Genomic DNA, 19,519 nt, shown 5'->3' on the forward strand with positions numbered 1-19,519 from the left:
GCCGCCCCCTCCCATTTTCCCTGGGCTGCTGTGTCCACTTGGGTTGGATGCAAATTCCTGAACCATCTGCTCCCTCTGGGTGTACAATAAATTGGTTGAGAAAGAACTTGTAAGCAGAGTGCAAAGGTGGTAAAAAGCTGAGGTGAGATGGAGTCTGGCACATGGGACTCCTGAGTCTCTGGCTTAAGGGAACTGTAATGATAAATGGACTGAGGATAGACCCATGGAGGAAAGCAGGGTGGTGGTCTAGGTATGCTGGAGGTGGGGAAACAAAACAAATTGGGGCAATATAGCTTATCTTCTTATGTAAAAAAGGTTGCTATATATAACTTGCTGATGTTATTTTGTTACTTCATGTTTTTCCAAGGCTGTGTTTGCAGAGGTAAAAGATCAAAGTGCAAAAATCCCCAAATACACACCTGACTGCATGTGTTTTTGTGTCTTGCTACATAATCGTAAATTTTTACTGGATGGCTGTAGACTTTGAGTGGGAGAACTGCAGTCCACATTGGTGCTTCCCCATACACACTGTGTTGGGATTGCTCTGTCGTCTGATGCCTTTTCAAACATCATTGGATTTTTCGAGTTAAATCTTCATGCTTATTGCATCTGTCACAGTTGGGCTGCATCCAAGCACGAGGCAGGGAGTGGATGTAGCTGCAATGAAATGTAAGGCCAGGGAAATTAATATTGCATCATAGGCTAGGAGCGAGGGAGAAACTAATGGTGCTTAATAACTGCATATTTATTGCATGCATGTTAAAATTGGACATTTTTAATAATCACATAATTGAAGGAATCATTTGAGCATTACACGACAATTTGGCTCACTAAAAGTGCCTGGGGCTTTGTTTTAAAACACATTTTAAAAATTATCTTACACTTCTATTGACTTAAAAAAAGGACCAGTTTAACTTTTGATTTGCTTTGAAAACTGAGCTGTGCACTTTTTCTAACAGAAGCTGCATTGCATTGCTGCAGCTTTTGCCAACACAATGTCCAGACATTTTGGACTACAGCTCCCATCATTCCCAATCCCGCACCAGCTGGGGGTGATGGGAATTGTAGTCTGAGGCATCTGGAGAACACTCATTGGCAAAGGCTGGGTTGCCATGTTGCAGATGCTGCCATCTAGGGAGGTCTTACCCAGTATTCCAAGCACCATTCTAGAGTGCTCCCTTAGTGCACAACAGAAATGTACACCAGCAGATAAGCCTGGGCTGGGACCTATAGTTGTAAAGAAGGTGGGATAATTTTTTGACTGGGCTCCTTTGCAGAACTGCAGTTCTTGTGGTTCTTTGAGAACCATGACAATTCAGTCGTTGGCGTTTGTGATATGCTTGCCTGCATAGTGCCTGCATAGTGTAACAATGGTTTTGAGACCTGTGTTGTTTACCTAGGTGGGCAATAGATGGTAGGGTTGTCCTACAAGTATCTGAGTTTAGTGTGAGATCTCTTGTTCAGGACACTTCTCTTTTACCTGTGGCTTTCAGAAGATGCCATTATTGAGTCAAGGTAAAAATCTCGCTTAACAAGGTATGTCTGATTCAGAGCGAAAGCAAGGTAGCATACAGAGAAAATGAAGAAGTGTGAGGAGGGAAATGCAGTTCTTTGTGTGCTGGATAAACAATATTGTGGGATTGTTAGGTGGGAAGAATACTTCTGTACTTGAGGACTGCTTCAAAAAGTGCTAAGCTTGAGCTCTATGAGATCAATATTTTTGTCAGGATGAAGGGCTGCAAAAGAGGGCTAAGAACTTCATTACTCTTTGCATTGCAACGGATTTTTAAAGTAGTAAATCTTATGGAGGATGGAAAATTTGTTGGCATTAAGACTTGAAACGGTGTTCTGATATTTGCAGCTTCCTACCTATGTTTAACGCACTACAAAGCCTGCGTGTCTCATATATGTGATAACATACACTGGGAGTGTGCACTGTCTTTGCAGGGAGTTGTTGCAGTGAATTTTTAGGAAACCTTCATTCTGGTGGGGGCAGAGAATGCATCTGGTCAGAGTGTGGCGAGAGCATCTTCCAGCTGGCCCTTGGTGTCCTTTGATTAAGGAGCCATGGGTATTTGATTTGACAGTGAGCTTAATCTCTACTAATGTAATTAGTTTTCCCTTTCTTCACTGATGCAAACCTTCCTCCCCTCCAATAATTCCATTTAAAAAGCAGGAGCAATGAAATTAAAATAATGCTAGCACAAACCCTAAACCGGTTAAAATGGAGTATAATCAGGTGTCTAAAGGAGGGATTATGAACCCCTGGATGGAATCCTCTGGCATTTGAGAAGAGTTAAGTTGCATGGAAATTCTCTCCCAAAAAACATCATGCCATGCAGACAGCACTTGTGAACACCAGGACTAATATTTTGGAAGAAACAAACAGGTTCTTCTATCTATTATTGATCCTGAGTTATAGCAACCAGTCTGATACGATTTTTTTAAATAAAAGACTGTAATGAGCCTGAGATGACTCCCACCCCTGCAAATCTCCTAATCCCACCATTCATGTACTAGCACCATTAATTGGCAGGTAATGTCCTGAACATGAATCATGTACATGTCTCTAACATTGATCAGTTGCACATATATAGTAGATGTAATTAAAGCTGGAAATTATCCAGAGATAAGTGGTTCACAGCACAGAGAGCGCTCTGTCCCAAGAGTGTTCACTGAGATTTGCAGGGGAGGCCCTCCTTTTTGCCCAGTGCAATGAGAGCAAGATAGGACTGTCTTTGTGGTGGAACCCATTTAATGGAAATCCCTTCCCTCAGACGTATTACTAGTGGCTTCATTCTTTGGTTTTCAGTGCCATTTAAAGATGTATCTCTTCATAGACTTTGGAACACAATCTAGATGAGCAATTGTAAAATTGTGCAGTCTTGTGCTTTGAAATTGGCCTTTGAAAGGTGGTGGTGTTCTGACTTCAGTCTCTCAAACAATTCCCTCACTTTGTGGGGGTTTCAGCAAGAAACGGGGGTTGATTTCTTTGAAGCCTGGTTGAGAAACTTTCTGAATATTCAGTACTATAATATCTTTATGTTATCTGTGCATGTTGGGAGTTTTTACCTGGCGGGAATGTCACATTTTGCTTATTGAAACATGAATCTTGGTTCTTGACAAATCCATCATCATTAACTGATGCAAGAATTGAGTCCTAAATTCCTCCAGATGATTCCAGCTTCACTGCAGAAGTATGTGAGGTAGTTTTGTCCTCAGTTTGTATAGAACAACACAGTGTATAATGGATGCTCAGGTTGCAAATGTGATCCATGCGGGATGCATGCGCAGACGCGGGTTGCGATTTGGCGCTTCTGCGCATGCGCGACCGCTGAAACCCAGACGTAACCCATTCCGGTACTTCTGGGTTTCAGAGGTCTGCAACCTGAAAAAATGCAACCTGAAGCAGTTGTAACCCGAGGTATGACTATGCTTAATGATCCTGATAGAAAGCGATTCCCTGCATTAAAAAGTCACATGACAAGTTGTCATCTTATATTGGGAATCTTTTTCTTATGTGCAGAACCACCTCAACTACTGTCTTGAAATAACATGTTGCTGAGCATCCGTAATTACAGCAAATGTCCTTTGAGTCATGTTCCCCCCTCTGACTTTGCATCTTGTAAATGGGTTTATTCTTACACTAATGTTGAGTTGTGTGGACAACAGATACTTCTAGATTAAGATAGTGCTCTTCAGTAGCTCAAAACAGTGCCTCTGGGATGAAAAGGGATTAAGCTTGAAGATAAAGAACATCTGTACAAGAGAGAGGAAGTGTTGATCTTGAAAGCATTTGTTAAAACAGATGTTAGAGAGGCTATAATTGGTACCACAAGTGAGGGATTTGAAGTAAAATTATAAGATTGAAATATCTAGAAGTCAGTTCTTGGTTCCCCACTACAGGTTGCACTGTAGGGCAGAAGAGTGATGCTCCTGTTAGAAATTGTGTTCCAGTTTGCAGTGGCAATATTGGTGAAGTTAATATTGTGGGGGTTTGCACAGTTAACAATTTGAAGCGATTTACTGACTTTGTGCAACAATTCAATGTATTCTCTTTTCATTGAATTGCTGCCACAGGGGTGGGGGATAAGTATCATAGAGCATGTGCAAATGCCCCGGCCTCTGTCCCTTGGATCCTCCCTTAAGGCAGCAGATGACGGCCTTCCAGAACTTCAGTAATCAGCTGAGCTACTGGGATCGATGGACCAATAGTCTGATCTGGAATAAGGAAGATTCCCATGTTCCTAATGTCTTACATCAGGGTGTGGAACCTGTGGTAATCCAGATGTTGGAGTCCAGCTCCCACCAGCCCCACCCAGCATGAGCAGGGATGAGGGAAGTAGCACTCGAGCAACATCTTAATGGCCAAAGGTGCCTCACTCCCATTGCAGCTGCTCAGGAAGGGATCATTCCAGATTCCTTGCTGGGGAGCAGTGGGGCCGAACAGAGCACAGAGCTACCCCAAACCCCAATGGTTGACCAGGATAAAAAAATGTGTGTGGGGGGGGTATTTAAAAAAAAATAAATTGGTGAACCAGCTTCAGGCTAGTTCAGCAAAGACACCTGGATCAGGCCCCTATCTGTCTGTTGAATTGGCTTAGGCTCGTTCTCTGCTTCTGCCCCATTTCTGGGCCTTACACCGTCTACTCTTGGGAGAAACACTGCCAGCAGCTGCCTGTCCATCGCCTGTGCAGTTGGCGAGTGCCTTGGGGCCCTGTGTGGCAGCAGACCCTCCTCTCTCCAGCCTGCCCAGAGCAGGGTGGGCTTTCTCTGCCCTTTGCATTTCATGGTCTCTGAATTTTAAGGCACATCCTTCTTTTGAGCCGAGTCTTCAGTGGACCGGGTGAGAGTTTATGGAGCTGAATTTTCTCTGAGCCATGTTTAGCAGTTAAGAACTGCTGCGCTGCTTTAAGGTGGCCTCCAGTTGCTCTGTTATCACTTTGCTCTTAGTGAACCTCACTTTACAAGGCCTGGAAAAATTCAGGCACTTAAGGAAAGACTCCCTCACACTTAGAAATGCTTGTTTGTATCCAGAGCGTGCTTCTATTTCCATGTTCAACTCTGGCATCAGAATACGCCGCTAGCTGCTTGTTCTCATTCAGTAGCAGTAGCAGGAACTGATGTTGGTTAAGTTTTGGTATCCATATATGGGGGTGGGGCAATATGTTTACTGAAATGTGTTGCTTTTGAAGAAAGGCTATTTACCATCTTACACCTGCTAATGACTAATGTGGAAATGATGAACTGTTAACACTTTGCCTTAACAGACTGGATTTGCAAGGGCCGAAAGTAGTCTTCCATACCTGCTGTCTTCTGAAATGTTTCTAATGAATCTCATGAACAAATAGGGTAGTCAGCCCTTCCCCAAGCTGGTGCCCTCCAGATGTTTGGACTCCAGCTGGGACCGGTGGCAATTGTATTCCAGAACATCTGGCGGGCATAAGGTTGGGGAAGGCTGGGAAGCAATAAAATACTATGTTGTGGTGGTTTAAAAATAAATTTGGCTTGTGAATAATAATAATAATAATAGTAGTAATAATAAAAAAGTGGCTTGTGAAATGGCATTGAAATAGCTAAGAAAAGCCAGTGAGAAACTGAAATGGATGTTTCTGCCTTATTAATCTTGTTGCACTGGTAAAGAAAATTAGGTTACCTCAAAAGGAAAACATGCAGAAAAGGCTTATCACTTGCATACCCATCTCCTGCCTTGAATTATGGGAATATCCCCCCCCCCCCCCCCGGCAGGATTGTGATTGGGTCCTGTGTGGGCTGGTTGGGCTGGGTTCTGACCTGATTCTTCTGTTGAGTTCCTGCTGCAGAAAATGGGATCAGAATTCTAATCCTGAACCTTTCTGCTTCCTGCACTGCCAGCTGCTGTTTTAAAAAAATAACAAGTCATTGTGTCCTTTGGGCTTTAAGTAGCCCTTTCTTTTTCTTAAGCAATCTCTGCTTCTGAATCTCAGGGCAGCCCAGACCCTCCAGACACGCTGCCCAGGCTTGCACCCTGGGGAAGTCCGTTTGGTGCTGCTGACACAGCAAAAACAACCCAGGAGGCAGCAGCTGCGAGTGATAAGCTCCACCTGATTGGCATAAGGTACAAGTACTACAGGTTGCCTCCATTGGTGGGAGAGATCATTATTTCTCATGGGTCAGCTGTGCCTATCTTAAGCTAGGCAGCCCCCCAGTCAAGAAGTCCTGGTGAGTTGGAGCATGGCTTTAGCCCCAGTGATTTTGATACTTCCAATCCCCTCAGAGAACCCTGTCCACATAAACTTGTTCACTCAGGAACCATTGCACATTGCAGACAGTTCTGTGGCACACAACTCAGTTCTGGAGTGGCTTGTTTCAGGTCTCTTACGCCTTGCCGCTCTTCTGCTTGTATGGAGATATGATTGTTTGCAGCATGGTAAGATTGGTAGTTGCAGGCAAAGGGTCCTTCAGGAAAATTCATTGAGCACTGCTGATCTTGATCTGTGAGGCACCCAGGGTTTCCTGGAATGCAGCTTGGAAATGACTAGCTGAACCCACCCACATTTAAAGACACTCAATAGAAAAAGAAAAGTAGTGTAAAGGATCATGAAGTATAATCTTTGCACCACAGAAGACTGACCACAACTCAGTGGTAAAGCATTTACTTTGTGTGGGGAAGGTCCCGGGTCCAGTCTCTGGCATCTAGGCAGACTGGGAGAGAAACCTGTCTCAGAATCCTGGCAAGAGCTGCTCCCTTGCTCCCTGTAGACCAGGAGTCGGCAAACTATGGCCCAGGGGCCGGATGCGTCCCCCCAGGCTCATAAATCTGGCCCGTGGACCCTGCTGCCTGCTCTGTCAGTTCCCGCGCACTGTGGATGCCTCACCACGCAGGGACTGACTTCCGCGACGCTGGCTGGCTTCTGGGTGGGCGGCAACGCTGCTGCGGCTTTGGGTTGGCTGTAGGACGTTCCTGCAACCAGTCTGAAGCCTCGCCACATGCTGAGGTAAACCCAGCGCAGCCATGGACGAAGTGGGCAGGGGGCGGGTCTGGGCCATGCCATGGGCATTGTGATGGGCGTGTCGTGGGGCTTCAGCCGGAGCCTGGCGCCCGGCTCAGCGCTGCTGCTGGTGGCGTGCTCGGCTGCGCTGGAGCAGCTGGAGGGCAAGCTGTGCGCCTCCTGGCCGGCGCTTCACATTCACAGCCTGCCCGCTGACCTTGCCTCGGACGGCGGGCCGCAGTGCCTGGCGCACGCCACGTGGAAGCTCCGCGGGGACGGGCCGATGGAGCGGCTGCTGCTTGTCAACAATGCCAGTGAGCGGGCACTGCCAAGACGCGCTCCTGAGCGCATGCAGAGTGTGTTCCTCCTCCAGGTCCGGAGGCAGCTGCAGGACCAGCTTGCAGGGCATTTATATTATTCAAAAATAGTCCAGTCCCCCAAAAGTTCTGAGGGACAGTGGACCGGCCCCCTGATGAAAAAGTTTGCTGACCCCTGGTGTAGACAGTGCTGATTGTGAAAGGCCAAGGAATCTGACTCCGTATAAGGCAGTTTCCTATGTCGTTATCTTATGTTAGATTGTTTTATCCTAATAGCAAGGATTGATGTAACAGATGAACCTAGAAACTGTGTCCTTATTTTTATATTTGGAAGTGGTGTGTGGTTGCTGCTGCAGCAGAACATACCAGACTTCCTTTTGGGTGAGCTTAATTTTTCTAATATTATATCACATCCTCCTCCTAACATTTTAGCCTGACAAAAAATCCAGGTGCTCCTTTTAACACACTGAATGGACAGATAACCCATAATATGGTATTAAGGGAGCAAGGTGCTTCCTGGGAGTTCAGTGCACATCCACAGGGAATCAGGAATAAATACCCTGATGGCCAAAGTGGACCATAGAATGCAAGAAGGAAAAGGCCTGCAGGCACTGGGATGATGTGGCAAAGGAATGCTTTCCTTTGCCAAGCTGATCTGTAATTTGGATTGTCCAAATCATCATTCAAAGCGAAATACAGATTTTGAGTTTTCTCTGGCCCTGTGTAAACATCTCCCTTTTCAGAGGCAAAGCAGGATTTTTGCTCCTGTAGTGGCTTTTCCTGTAAGTGTTCCCTAGCAGGATGTATTTCCTCTTGCATAAACAGGTTGAAATTCCTCCAAGCTTCAGAAGTACATCTGTTTTCCTCTTTAGACAGTTCTTGAAAACAGGAAAATGTGCCCACTTTCAATCCATTTTTGTGACAAATGAGAACCACACTACCACCTATATGTTCAGATTAGACAGTCCTCCGAGCCATAATTTGGAGGACCAAGAGTGCTGCAGGCCTGCATGCGTTCCCCCTGCTCTCATGCGCGGCCGCCTTCCTCCATTTCCAGGTTGCCGCGATGTCTGAATTGGGCAAACTGTGATTAGCTTTAATCTCCAAATCATGGTTTTCAAACCCACTTTAAATAATGGTATGGAGGCTATTTGAAAGAAGAGTTTGGTTAGTACAATCCAAAAGGAGCTGTTTCCATGGCACATTCCTGATCCTCCAAACCATGGTGGAATACCTGAACTCTGGGCCTCCTGCCAGCAAAAGATAAAAGAGAATTAAAGTGAGTTTCATGTGAATGTAAAACCTGCTTTGGTTGGAAAGCTGATTGTCAAGCTAGGCATGGTTAGGAATGATGGGAGTTCAAGGGGAACAGAAGGAGAGGTAAAGAACATTTTACTCCTTTCCTCCCACAATTACCTCTCATGGTAGGCTGGTCGTAGGTTTTCACCACACCACCTTAGCACCTTCTACCCCCTGACAGGAGTGATTATTAGTGGTTCAAGGCAGGTATCCAGTAGGGTAGACAGAGAGAGCACCTAGCCTACCTGCCGCACTCTGGGGATAGCCAAATTTGTAAAAGAATTTTAAAAGGTAAGAGGCAGAACGTTGCATCAGGAAAACAACAATAACAAAACCTTTTAGTTCAGATGCGGGTGGCGCTGTGGTCTAAACCACAGAGCCTAGAGCTTGTTGATCAGAAGGTCGACGGTTCGAATCCCCGCGACGGGGTGAGCTCCCATTGTTTGGTCCCAGCTCCTGCCCACCTAGCAGTTTGAAAGCACGTCAAAGTGCAAGTAGATAAATAGGTACCTCTCTAGCGGAAGGTAAACGGCGTTTCCATGTGCTGCTCTGGTTCGCCAGAAGCGGTTTAGTCATGCTGGCCACATGACCCAGAAGCTGTCTGCGGAAGTCGGGTCCCTCAGCCTATAGAGCGAGATGAGCGTGCAACCCCAGAGTCGTCTGCGACTGGATCTAACGGTCAGGGGTACCTTTACCTTTACCTTTAGCTATTCTAATAGTTCTACTTACAAAGAGTCTTCTGATCTCCTGTTTTGGGGACCCAGGTGGGACTTTATTGACAATTGGCTGTTTCCTGACAATCACAAGCTGTGGGTCAGTTCATCAGGTCAAAGTCTGACATCCTTTGGAAGTTGAGGAGATGTCTATCACAGTGTTAACTTGCAACCAGATGTGGATTCAGGGAGGGAATAGATTTCTCAGCTAAGGCAGAATGGAGAATAAGGATTTAGGATCATTCGGTGCCTACTGTTGTGAAAGGGGATCACAACTTGTGTGGATGCTCCCTGATAAAGAATTTTGTGTCTTATTGCCCCAGCAAATGGTGCAATGAAAAGTGTTTGCTTTGTATCTCTTTTTAGTTTATGCTATATAAAATGCAGTATTTATGAACAAAAGCACTTGGAATTCCTTTCATCTTCTTACTGAATATAGATAAGGAAACATTAGCCAGCTTGTGGACTAGTGTTGTTATTTGCCAGGGACAAAACTCTCCTTGTTCCAAATAGGAAGGGCCTTTACAATTTCTCCCGTCTGCTTCCTCCTCTCCCTTTTCTCTCAGATACCCCACCCTCTGTAGCACATGGAACCATTGCGTCTTGATAGCTATGAACCAGCCTTGGTGCCAGTGGCACTTGGGAAGTCAGCTGGCTCTTCACACACCCCTCCCTCTGTCATAATGGGGGAGGGCATATGTTTCGCAACATGAAAAACCTAATTAGGTTAGAAAAATTGTCTTCAGGGCTTAAAATGGAGGCAGCAAAACCCCTCTTGCTTTCAGACACTAGGTAACCTTTGTTTAAATTTTCATCTGAACTTTATTGGATGCATTTCAGGGGATCCATCATTTGTTCTTCTCATAACTGGAATCTGCATGTTTCTTCTGTCTGCTGCTCTGTACTTCTCATACACCTCCTTTGTTTTGAAAGGGAGCCAAATCAACACGACTGATTCAGAGCCAAGAATCACTCCCTTGGCTATGGAAATGAAGGCTTGGAGAGGCTGTTGAGCATGTGTGTGTTCATCTTGCACAGTTTCTGTTGAGCGTGCTGTGGCTTCATAACAGGAAAACCAAGGGAGAAAGGTGTGTGTAGGTGTGTGTGTGTGTGTGTGTGTGTGGAAAGGAAAATAGTCATTTTGTAAAATTTCTCCCCATTATTAGAAATGACACTTCCTCAGCTATTTTAAGATTACTAGGGTTTTTTGGGGAGGGGGGCGGGTGGAAACATGGACAGGTGGCATTTAATCAATTGAAAAATTGTAGTCTTACATATTCACATATAAGAAGTTTGTACCTACAACTAAAAAGGTCATGTATGAATGTGTGATTTTTGAAAGGTCCTTTTTGAGGTAAGATGATATAGCCTTCTTACCCAGGGCATTAGTGCACCTTGGTTTTCCTATTTACTGAGGTATTAGAGATTCTGGCCAACTTTCGCTCACTTCCTCCTTGTGCAGTAACTGTAAATATAGTTTTGGTGTGCAGGTTTAGCATTGCTTGCGTGAGACAGCTTCATTTCTGACTTGCTTGTTGTAAAACATCAGATTTATATAGCTTTTGGCAAGCCTTGTGGGAGGAAATCTAACCAGTGGATGTTCTTTCAAAGCTGTTATGAAAATGTACTGGCCCAAGTACAGGTCTTGCCTTGCCTATCTTATCATGATGACAAAATGCATGCATAAATGAGTCACCACAAACCAGGCAGCCAGAGCAAGAAGGGTGTTCCTGCAAGGGCGCAGTATCTGTCAAGTGAGTGTGTAGCTGAGTGGGAAGTAGGAGAGCCATTGTGCTTTGCCATTGCAACACCACAGGGCTGGTTAGCGCTGTTTCCATTTCCCATCCTTTATTCCACTGGTTGAGTAGCTTGGAGAGCATAGACTGGGATTCTTCCTAGATTTTAATTTGGGAGAGATGGCTCAAAAGTCTGTCTTTTCAATATGACTTCTTGGTTCCTGAAATTCATTCTGATTGTTCAGATAAAATATAATGGATAGAATTCTACAGGATGTGTTGCTAGTGTGTGAAAACAGTCAAGACCCAAAGATCTCCAGGCACGCACCTCCAGATGGTAGAGGTGTGAGACGCCATCCCGGCACCCAGGCATCTTCACTTGGTAGCAAGTGGCCGATACCCAGGTGCAAAATGCGCCTGACAAATTTCAAACACTGGAGGCAAGTTGCGTCCCAAGATGAATTTTTCAACATTGAGCCATGGGAGAAATGAACTAAAGACTTGTCTGTTAGTCAGCAGCAAATCTGATTGTTTTCAGCAGTGTCTATGCTTCTGACTACTAGACATGTGTGGGATTCTACTATTAGCCTCCCACATACCTTTAAATGAGAGAGTCCCAAGTAAATGATTCTGAATGAATTATAAAAAGGTAAAGGTACCCCTGCCCGTACGGGCCAGTCTTGACAGACTCTAGGGTTGTGCGCCCATCTCACTCAAAGAGGCCGGGGGCCAGCGCTGTCCGAAGACACTTCCGGGTCATGTGGCCAGCGTGACATCGCTGCTCTGGCGAGCCAGAGCCGCACACGGAAACGCCGTTTACCTTCCCGCTAGTAAGCGGTCCCTATTTATCTGCTTGCATCCGGGAGTGCTTTCGAACTGCTAGGTTGGCAGGCGCTGGGACCAAACAGCGGGAGTGCACCCCGCCGCGGGGATTCGAACTGCCGACCTTGCGATCAGCAAGCCCTAGGCGCTGAGACTTTAGCCCACAGCGCTAATTATAGATGTTAGTAATCATCAGCCCAAGACCATAGAAAGGATCTAATCTGAGCATATATCTACAGTGCAAAGTTCTATTGGTTTTAAACTGGTTTGACCACCATGGCTCCCTTTGTTCCTTCTCCAGAGAGTTGTGGGAATTGTGAGGAGGCCCTCACTTGCAGAGTGCAGTGACTCCTCATATCCCACAGCAACCAAGCATAAGTAGGTGCAACTGAAATAAATGCCTGTTCTTCCCCAGTTTGTCCCCTCGCTTCACTTTCTTGCCTCCTTTACAGTATTGGTTGCTTAAAGCAGGGACATCTTACTCTTCACACTTTGCAAAGCTCGGTGCATGAAGAGGAGAGGTCTGTGCTGTTAATGTGCCCATTGATTCTTTGCCTTATGACAGGATGGTCTGAACTTCAGACATGCATCCCTAAGCAGTCTTTGAAATTCACCAGGCGCGTTTTGCAACTGGCGTTTTGCAGGCCCAATTTCCACCACATGGAGATCTCTGTATGCCAGGTTAGCAACTGACATCTCTATCTGCCCGACTCCTCCAGCCTTCTTAAGCAGGTGAGCAGAAGTGTTTATTTATTGCATTTATGTCCCCCTTTTTTGTCCATGGTTCACTCCCCTTCTCAATTAACCCCTCCAGCAACCCATTGATTGAGGTAGGTTAAGAGGCTGTGGCTGGCCCAAGGTCACCCAGGGAGCTTCATGGCTTGAGTGGGGATTTGAACCCTCATCTTCCAGGTGACACACTAACCACTACACCCCATTGGCTTCCTAGAGTATTTCTGCTGTAGTATGAGCTAAATTAAGCGGGTAAATAAGGATGCGGAAAGCAAAATGTTACTTGGAGAAGGATCTGAAATACTTTCCTTGAAGATTGAATTTGTTTTGTTCTGAATTGTTTTATTTGATGTTTTCATGTGTTGTAAACCACTTTAAGATTTTTTCTTTAAAATATAAAGTGGTATAGAAATTAAATTAACAACAACAACAACAACAACACATTTCATTGGGTGGGGGGGGGGGTGAGAATGGCACTTAGACATTCAATTGTGGCTACCTAACCTTGGTTTCAGGTGCCTTTTGGCAATTAAGTTATGTATCTGAGTTTCTAACACCGTTAAGAAATACTTGACAGTGACTGAATTTACATATTTACATAGCTGGTTTGCTGTGAACATGCAGATGGTTCCCACTTTGTTGCTCCTTTCATAGGAACAAGAAGCCAGGGTCCCTGGCCTAGCGTTACATTCGAACCAAGAACAAGGGTTTGTTTTGCTTCAGATAGCAACCCAAAGCTTGCTTTTGGCTTATCAGTCATGGTTTGTGATTTGTTGCTCCCGTTAGCGGAGGAGCGAGGGAGGAGCCATCTGCACACTGAAGGCAGACTATGCACCCTGGTTTATTGTGATGGCCAGTCTGTCGTTCTGAAAACCTCCAAGGAAAGCAATTCCGAAGACTCGGTGTTTCATTACTCTTATTTAAACCATAACAAGGTGATGCCTGAGGAAGAAAATGCCAGGCACATAAACACAGATATTGAATGCAGTAGTTGGTTCCTGGTTTGCCATCGTTTTCCCCCACAAGTAGTTTTGCTGTTGATAAAAGGTTTTTTGTGTGTGTGCTAATGAGCCATCTGCTCTGCTGTTTGTAAAAGTATAAAATTCCCACTAATGTAATTTTTTAAAAAACATGTCACCACGGAGTTGCCTAAGACTCTTGGATTAAGATAGATGGAATCTTTCACCTTTGGATCACTGTCTTGAACTCCATTCAGGTCACTACTAAATGTTTGTCCTTACAATTTGGCAGCTGTTTGGTCTGTGTGGAACCAGCTGGTAGCCTATTCCCAGGTGGACCAACTGTACCTGAGACACACTCCGTGATTGGCTCCTTGTTACCAGTCTCTGCAGAAAGGGTTGGGCAGTCCTCCTCCTCGCCATAGGACAGGCCTTTAGTAAGTTTCCGGTGCTTTGGAGAATTGCCTCCGTTGTAGTTGGCCTGGTAGCTTTAACAAGTTTTATTGTTTCAGGGTTAATATTACAATCTCTGTGTGTAGTATCAACACACTGCGTATAAAGATGTCTGACTTGGAACAAAGCTAGCTATAAGGCAGAGCACCTCTCAGAAACCTGGGTGCTTCAGAAATCGTGGCTGCATTTTTAGAACACTACCAAAAATGTTGAGATTTTGCTGGAAGCTGATAGAACTCTAAAGCATTTTCTCTTGTTTATAATGCAGTGTGCACTACAGATGAGCTTTTGCAATTTAGTATTTCCATGTTTTGCTTAGTTGATTCACATTCTTAACTGTAGATGTACAGGCCATTAACTTCACTCACAAATTTACCAAAAACAGATTATCTTTGTTTAGGTTCAATCACACAAGCAGTTAAGGGTTGTTGTTTTTTTGTTTTGTTTTTAAAAAGGGGGTCTGTGTGTGTCAAGAACACTTCCCTAATCCTTATTTTCAGGCAGATTTGTGTGTAATGGCCCACACCTTACCTGGGGTGGGAGGAGGCAGCATTTGATTTGATGGTTTGGTAACCAGAGGTTTCTGCCAAGGACCTTGCGCTTAAGCACTTTTTTAGTTCTTGCTTGGAATTTTGTGAAATCCTAATCAGGGGGAAGATGTTCCCAGTAGTTTTCAGCAGGGCTGGTGCTGAGGTCATTTGACATGTCAAATAGTATGACCGGTTGTTTGTCGGTGGTCAGATATTCTATGCAGCCACAATGCCATGGCTAATCAGAGAACCTTACCTAACATTGAGTTAAAATAATTCAGTTAAATGTTTTGCTTCTATTGCATCACAATAAGTTAGCTAACTTATAATTGTAATTAGCATAAGTATCATACCTGCTGATAATTCTATTTTTATTGTTCTGATAAAGTCAAAGCTTTTTATGTACTCAACCAACACTGGACAATATTTGATCAGACAATTGATCATGGTTTGTTTTGCATGGAGTTGGTTTGTTTGTTGGTCTGGTCAAATGTCCAAATGTAGTCTTAGGTGGTGACTTTGGAGAGTATCGTTTTTGGCAGCATTCTTGATTCTCATGTGATTGTTGCCAGTCATGTTGACTAAATTGGACGTCCCCCCCCCCCCCCATGCAATCATGGATAGTTGTTCTTTCCTTCTTCTGAGTTTTGGCATATTTCTAGTGTTACTGCAATGTTTTTGGGAAAGGTTCCTCTTCTGAGACATAATGAAGACAAATGAAGGGTGCAAGCATCAATGTGCTTACTCCACAGTAGTCCTGTTAAGCTTGGGTGTGTACTCAGTAAATTTATATTCTGCTTGAATAGCTGAATAATAGGCTCCCAATTACAACAAACCATTCAATAAACTACAGTGAACTCAGAGAACCAAACAACAGTATTTAAACAAAATAGTTGATCTGGATTATGAGTTGGCTGGCACTGTTCCAGAGCTCAAAATTAGGTATTTGGAAGCACAGAATTGTGGAGTTGGAAGGGATCCCAAGGGCCATCAGTCCAACCTGCTGTGATGCAGGAATCTCAACACACGGCCCTCCATCCAATTTGAAACCATACCAAGCCATTGCAAATTATCTTGTCAGTGGAGCAAAGGAGCTACCTTGGCTGTTCCAGGGTCCTTCCAGATGGGTGTTTATTGGTGCTCCTCATGTGTGCAAGGCGTTGTTTTTTCTCTGTCCACACAATGTCAAAATTTTAGTATGTATATTTTCCCTACTTAATCCAGAAAGGGATAATCTGATGTATTTTTATTTTTTTAAAAATGTTGCCAATAACCCATTTGCGATATTAAACCTTCCTCTGGAAGCACCCTAACTGGAGGAATCAGAGAAACAGTAACCCATGCTGAATTTTTTTCTTCTGCAGAAACAATGAGACGAGTGGTACGACAGAGCAAGTTTCGGCACGTCTTTGGTCAAGCAGTGAAAAACGACCAGTGTTACGATGACATTAGAGTTTCTCGGGTGACGTGGGACAGTTCTTTTTGTGCAGTAAATCCCAACTTCGTTGCAATAATAATAGAGGCTAGCGGTGGTGGTGCATTCCTGGTTCTTCCTCTACACAAGGTAAGTGGTATTTTAAACAATAGTTTAAACGTGGTCCTGTAGCTTACTCTGCCCAATTATTACAATATTTTATTTTTCCTTCAGAATACGAAAAGTCCACTAGATAGAAACATAGGTCACGTGACTGCTAGAATTTGGTGTTGTTGGCAACGCATTCATTATAGTCATTTTGACAAGCACCAGTCTAATTCAGGAGAAGAACAAGCAGCTTGCTAGCTTAGAGGCCTCTCTCTCTCCAAACTAACAGCTCCCATCCTTGGCACATTGTATTTGAAATTGCTCTAATTCTTTTTTTTAATAGAAATGTGAAGACATACAAAATGGAAGAACTGCTTCCACAGTTATAAAGCGAACGTGTGTGTAGGAGTGGGACCCTGCTAGCAGGCTCCACCTACTGACTTATTGCAAGTTCAGATGGTTGTGTGAACATAATAGAAACACCAGGAGCTTCCTTATACTGAGTTGGACCATTGGTTTATCTAACTTTCTTTTGTTTACACTGACAGTGTGTTGTCCAGGGTTCAGGCAGGGCTTCTCCCACCGTATGTGGAGCTGCTGGGGATTGAACACATCATCTGCCACTGAGCTGCGGTCATTTGGAATGTCCATGCATAGCCTTAACTTTGCAGTCAGGGATCTTGCTTCTTGTATGTAGACTCAGAATTCAGAACCTGGGCTAAAATGAATTAGTATTTTTGTAGGGGACTAGGAGGCCAAAGGCCCTGATGGTTTATTTTGAATATTTGTGTTCTGCCTTCTGGTTGACTTATTTTCAGGGCAACTTACCACAGATTTCAAAAAAGCCCTGTCCCAGCGCAGCTGATAGTTGGATCAAGGTGGCCTTTTTAGGCAGGAAAACAGTCTCCCCACAGCTGCTTATTCCCTGACCAATGGGATGAGACTGATCTGCCCCTTGACATGATGATCTTCCTGGGAGGCAGGGAGCACAACCTCCTATGGCCCTTGTTCCTCTGAACCCAGTATGTGTGTTTGCTTCCCTTCAGTTCTGCAGTCTCAGGGTAAGTCAAGGACTGCAATAAAATGTTGCAGCATGAAGTACTATTTGGTCACTCTTTATGTTTCCTAGCAACATTCAACATTTTGTTCCCACTGAACATACTCAGTCCTCATTGGATTGTTTTTGGGTCTCTTTCCTTAGGGTTTTTCCTGTAGGGTTTTTTTTGGGGGGGGGGGGGCTACTTTCACAAACCTTGAGGGTTCTCCCAAGCATGTTGAGATATCTCTGTTGTGCATGGACGTTGTTGCTTTGGTTGCAGACCCTTGCAGACTGAAAATTTGAAACAGAAGGAATAGTTGATAATTCAGGGTATCTGTTAGATAAGCTAAGTACCAGAGGGTTTTCAGTATAATAAAAAACTAGCCCAGAACCTGTATGAATATTGTGAAATCCCATTCCTGTGCAGCTCTGTTAGATTTCCTTACTTGTGATAAGTGAAGCTGTCAAACAGCACTTAAAATGCCTTTCTTGCAGCAAGGCCTTGCTTGCACTGCGCCTCAGAAGAGACAATAGAATTTCAAGCACCCCTAGTCTGTTCCAGTCCCAGCCGGACAGGCTTCCTTCCTTCCTCTGTGTGGATACTCTTAAAGCCACATGTGTTTTAATGTTGAAGCCCTGCTGGTCTTTAGGTGGCTGTTGCTGTCTGAAGCAGATATGACGCATTTCAGTGGCATTCAAAGGGTCTGTTAAGGCCATGTAAGATTTTGGGGAGCTGCTTTGTGGAGAACCTGCCTCCCAACAGGCTGTTGCCTCCCAGCAGGGAGGGCACAGGCCTCCTTGTAACATTTCTTGCATGAACTGGGCTGGGGAGAGCCAGCCGTGCCAGCAGCATCAGGCAATCGTCCTGTTCTTCCAGCCTCATTCTGTAGCAACAAACAGATCAAATGCCTCTCTTTTTCTTCCTATAAAAGCTTTTGCCATATTCTTATAGCACGAATAATAACTATGATCCGAGTCCTGGTGTAGAAGCCGCCACAATTTACTGTGTGGGTGTTTTCTTATGTGCTTTGTGGCCCTGATGCTGGCAGGGCAGACGAGTGCCTATTTCCCACTCTCATTTGGGGGGGGGGGTAGAGAGAGAGAGAGAGAGAGAGAGAGAGAGAGATATGGAGGAAGCTGAGCTGCCTGTTCTTTGCATTTCTCTCTCTCTCTCTCTCTCTCTCTCTGCAGCCCTGCCTCCACCACGGCTGCTGCAGCGGCAGCATTTCCACAGCTGTCAGTGCAGGGCTCTGACAGTGGTTTTTACCATATATGGTCATTACAGCTCTTTGGGTTGGGAGGCAGGCTGAATAATTTCCACCCTTTGCTTTGATTGGCCGCTGTGAGCCTGGAAGAAGGATGGGATAGGAGCTCTTCTGCAAAAAAGGGAGAAGCAGCTTTGAGTCAAGTGGAAAGGGCGGCTTAACTCTTTGCTGCCGGGTTTTTGTATCGCTCGTGCATGTGCCAGCTGAACTCTACCTGGCAGCTTCTCTCTCTCTCGATTTCTGAGTGTGCAAGTGAGTGGGAGGTTTAAATCTCATACGGTTACCTGGGGAGACATACCATGTGCAGTTCTTGACAGCCCTGGCTGTAATGTGCTGTGCATGGAATTAAAAAGCAGGGGGGAAACCAGTGCTGTTCAAGCACCTCTTCCCTTTACGGCAAGGAAGGGGAAGGATGTGCCAAATGCCGGGGATGGCAGAAAGTGCAACAGTTTGGCTTCACATGATCAATAAATTGCTTTTTTATTGCAGAGTACTTGAGAAGTCTGCACTTTTATTTTTAAAAAGCAACCTTAGATTAAAAAGTGAATATGAGGAAGTAGATCTTCAAGCATTGCTCAAAGCCCACTCTTTCCCGCAGGGAATCAGAATTCAGGTGTAGGAGGTAAAGGACCCCTGGGTGGTTAAGTTCAGTCAAAGGTGACTCTGGGGTTGCAGCGCTCACCTCGCTTTTAGGCCTAGGGAGCCAGCGTTGTCCACAGACAGCTTTCCGAGTCATGTGGCCAGCATGACTAAACCGCTTCTGGCGCAATGGAACACCGTGATGGAAGCCAGAGCGCACGGAAACGCCATTTCCCTTCCCACTGCAGCGGTACCTATTTAACTACTTGCACTTTGACGTGCTTTCGAACTGCTAGGTTGGCAGGAGCAGGGACCTAGCAATGGGAGCTCACCCCATTGCATGGATTTGAACCTCCGACCTTCTGATCAGCAAGCCCAAGAGGTTCAGTGGCTTAGACCACAGCACCACCCGCATGATATTTGTGGAGACTTGAAGCCCGTGGCTACTGTATCTAGGCACCAGCAAAAGCCAGACTGCAACCTGAAGTGGGGTTGTGCGTGCCTGAGAGCAGCCCTGTTCTCCTGCTCCCTGCTTTCTCCTTGGCAGAGGGCAGTGAGCGGCCCTGCTGACACCAGACATGT

At 45.0% G+C, this 19,519-nt stretch overlaps 1 protein-coding gene across 3 annotated transcripts in view; it reads left to right on the forward strand.

Moving 5' to 3' along the window:
• CORO1C (coronin 1C) overlaps positions 1-19,519 on the forward strand; it is a 65,402-nt gene that overhangs the window by 10,467 nt on the left and 35,416 nt on the right. For all 3 annotated transcript variants that reach the window (XM_083407591.1, XM_083407593.1, XM_083407592.1), the window contains exon 2: positions 15,897-16,096. In XM_083407591.1, the coding sequence (XP_083263717.1) occupies positions 15,897-16,096 (200 nt within the window). The remainder of the gene's footprint in view (positions 1-15,896; positions 16,097-19,519) is intronic.

This window comes from Podarcis tiliguerta (genome assembly GCF_965153285.1).
Source record: "Podarcis tiliguerta genome assembly, chromosome: 13".
NCBI classification, from domain to species: domain Eukaryota; kingdom Metazoa; phylum Chordata; class Lepidosauria; order Squamata; family Lacertidae; genus Podarcis; species Podarcis tiliguerta.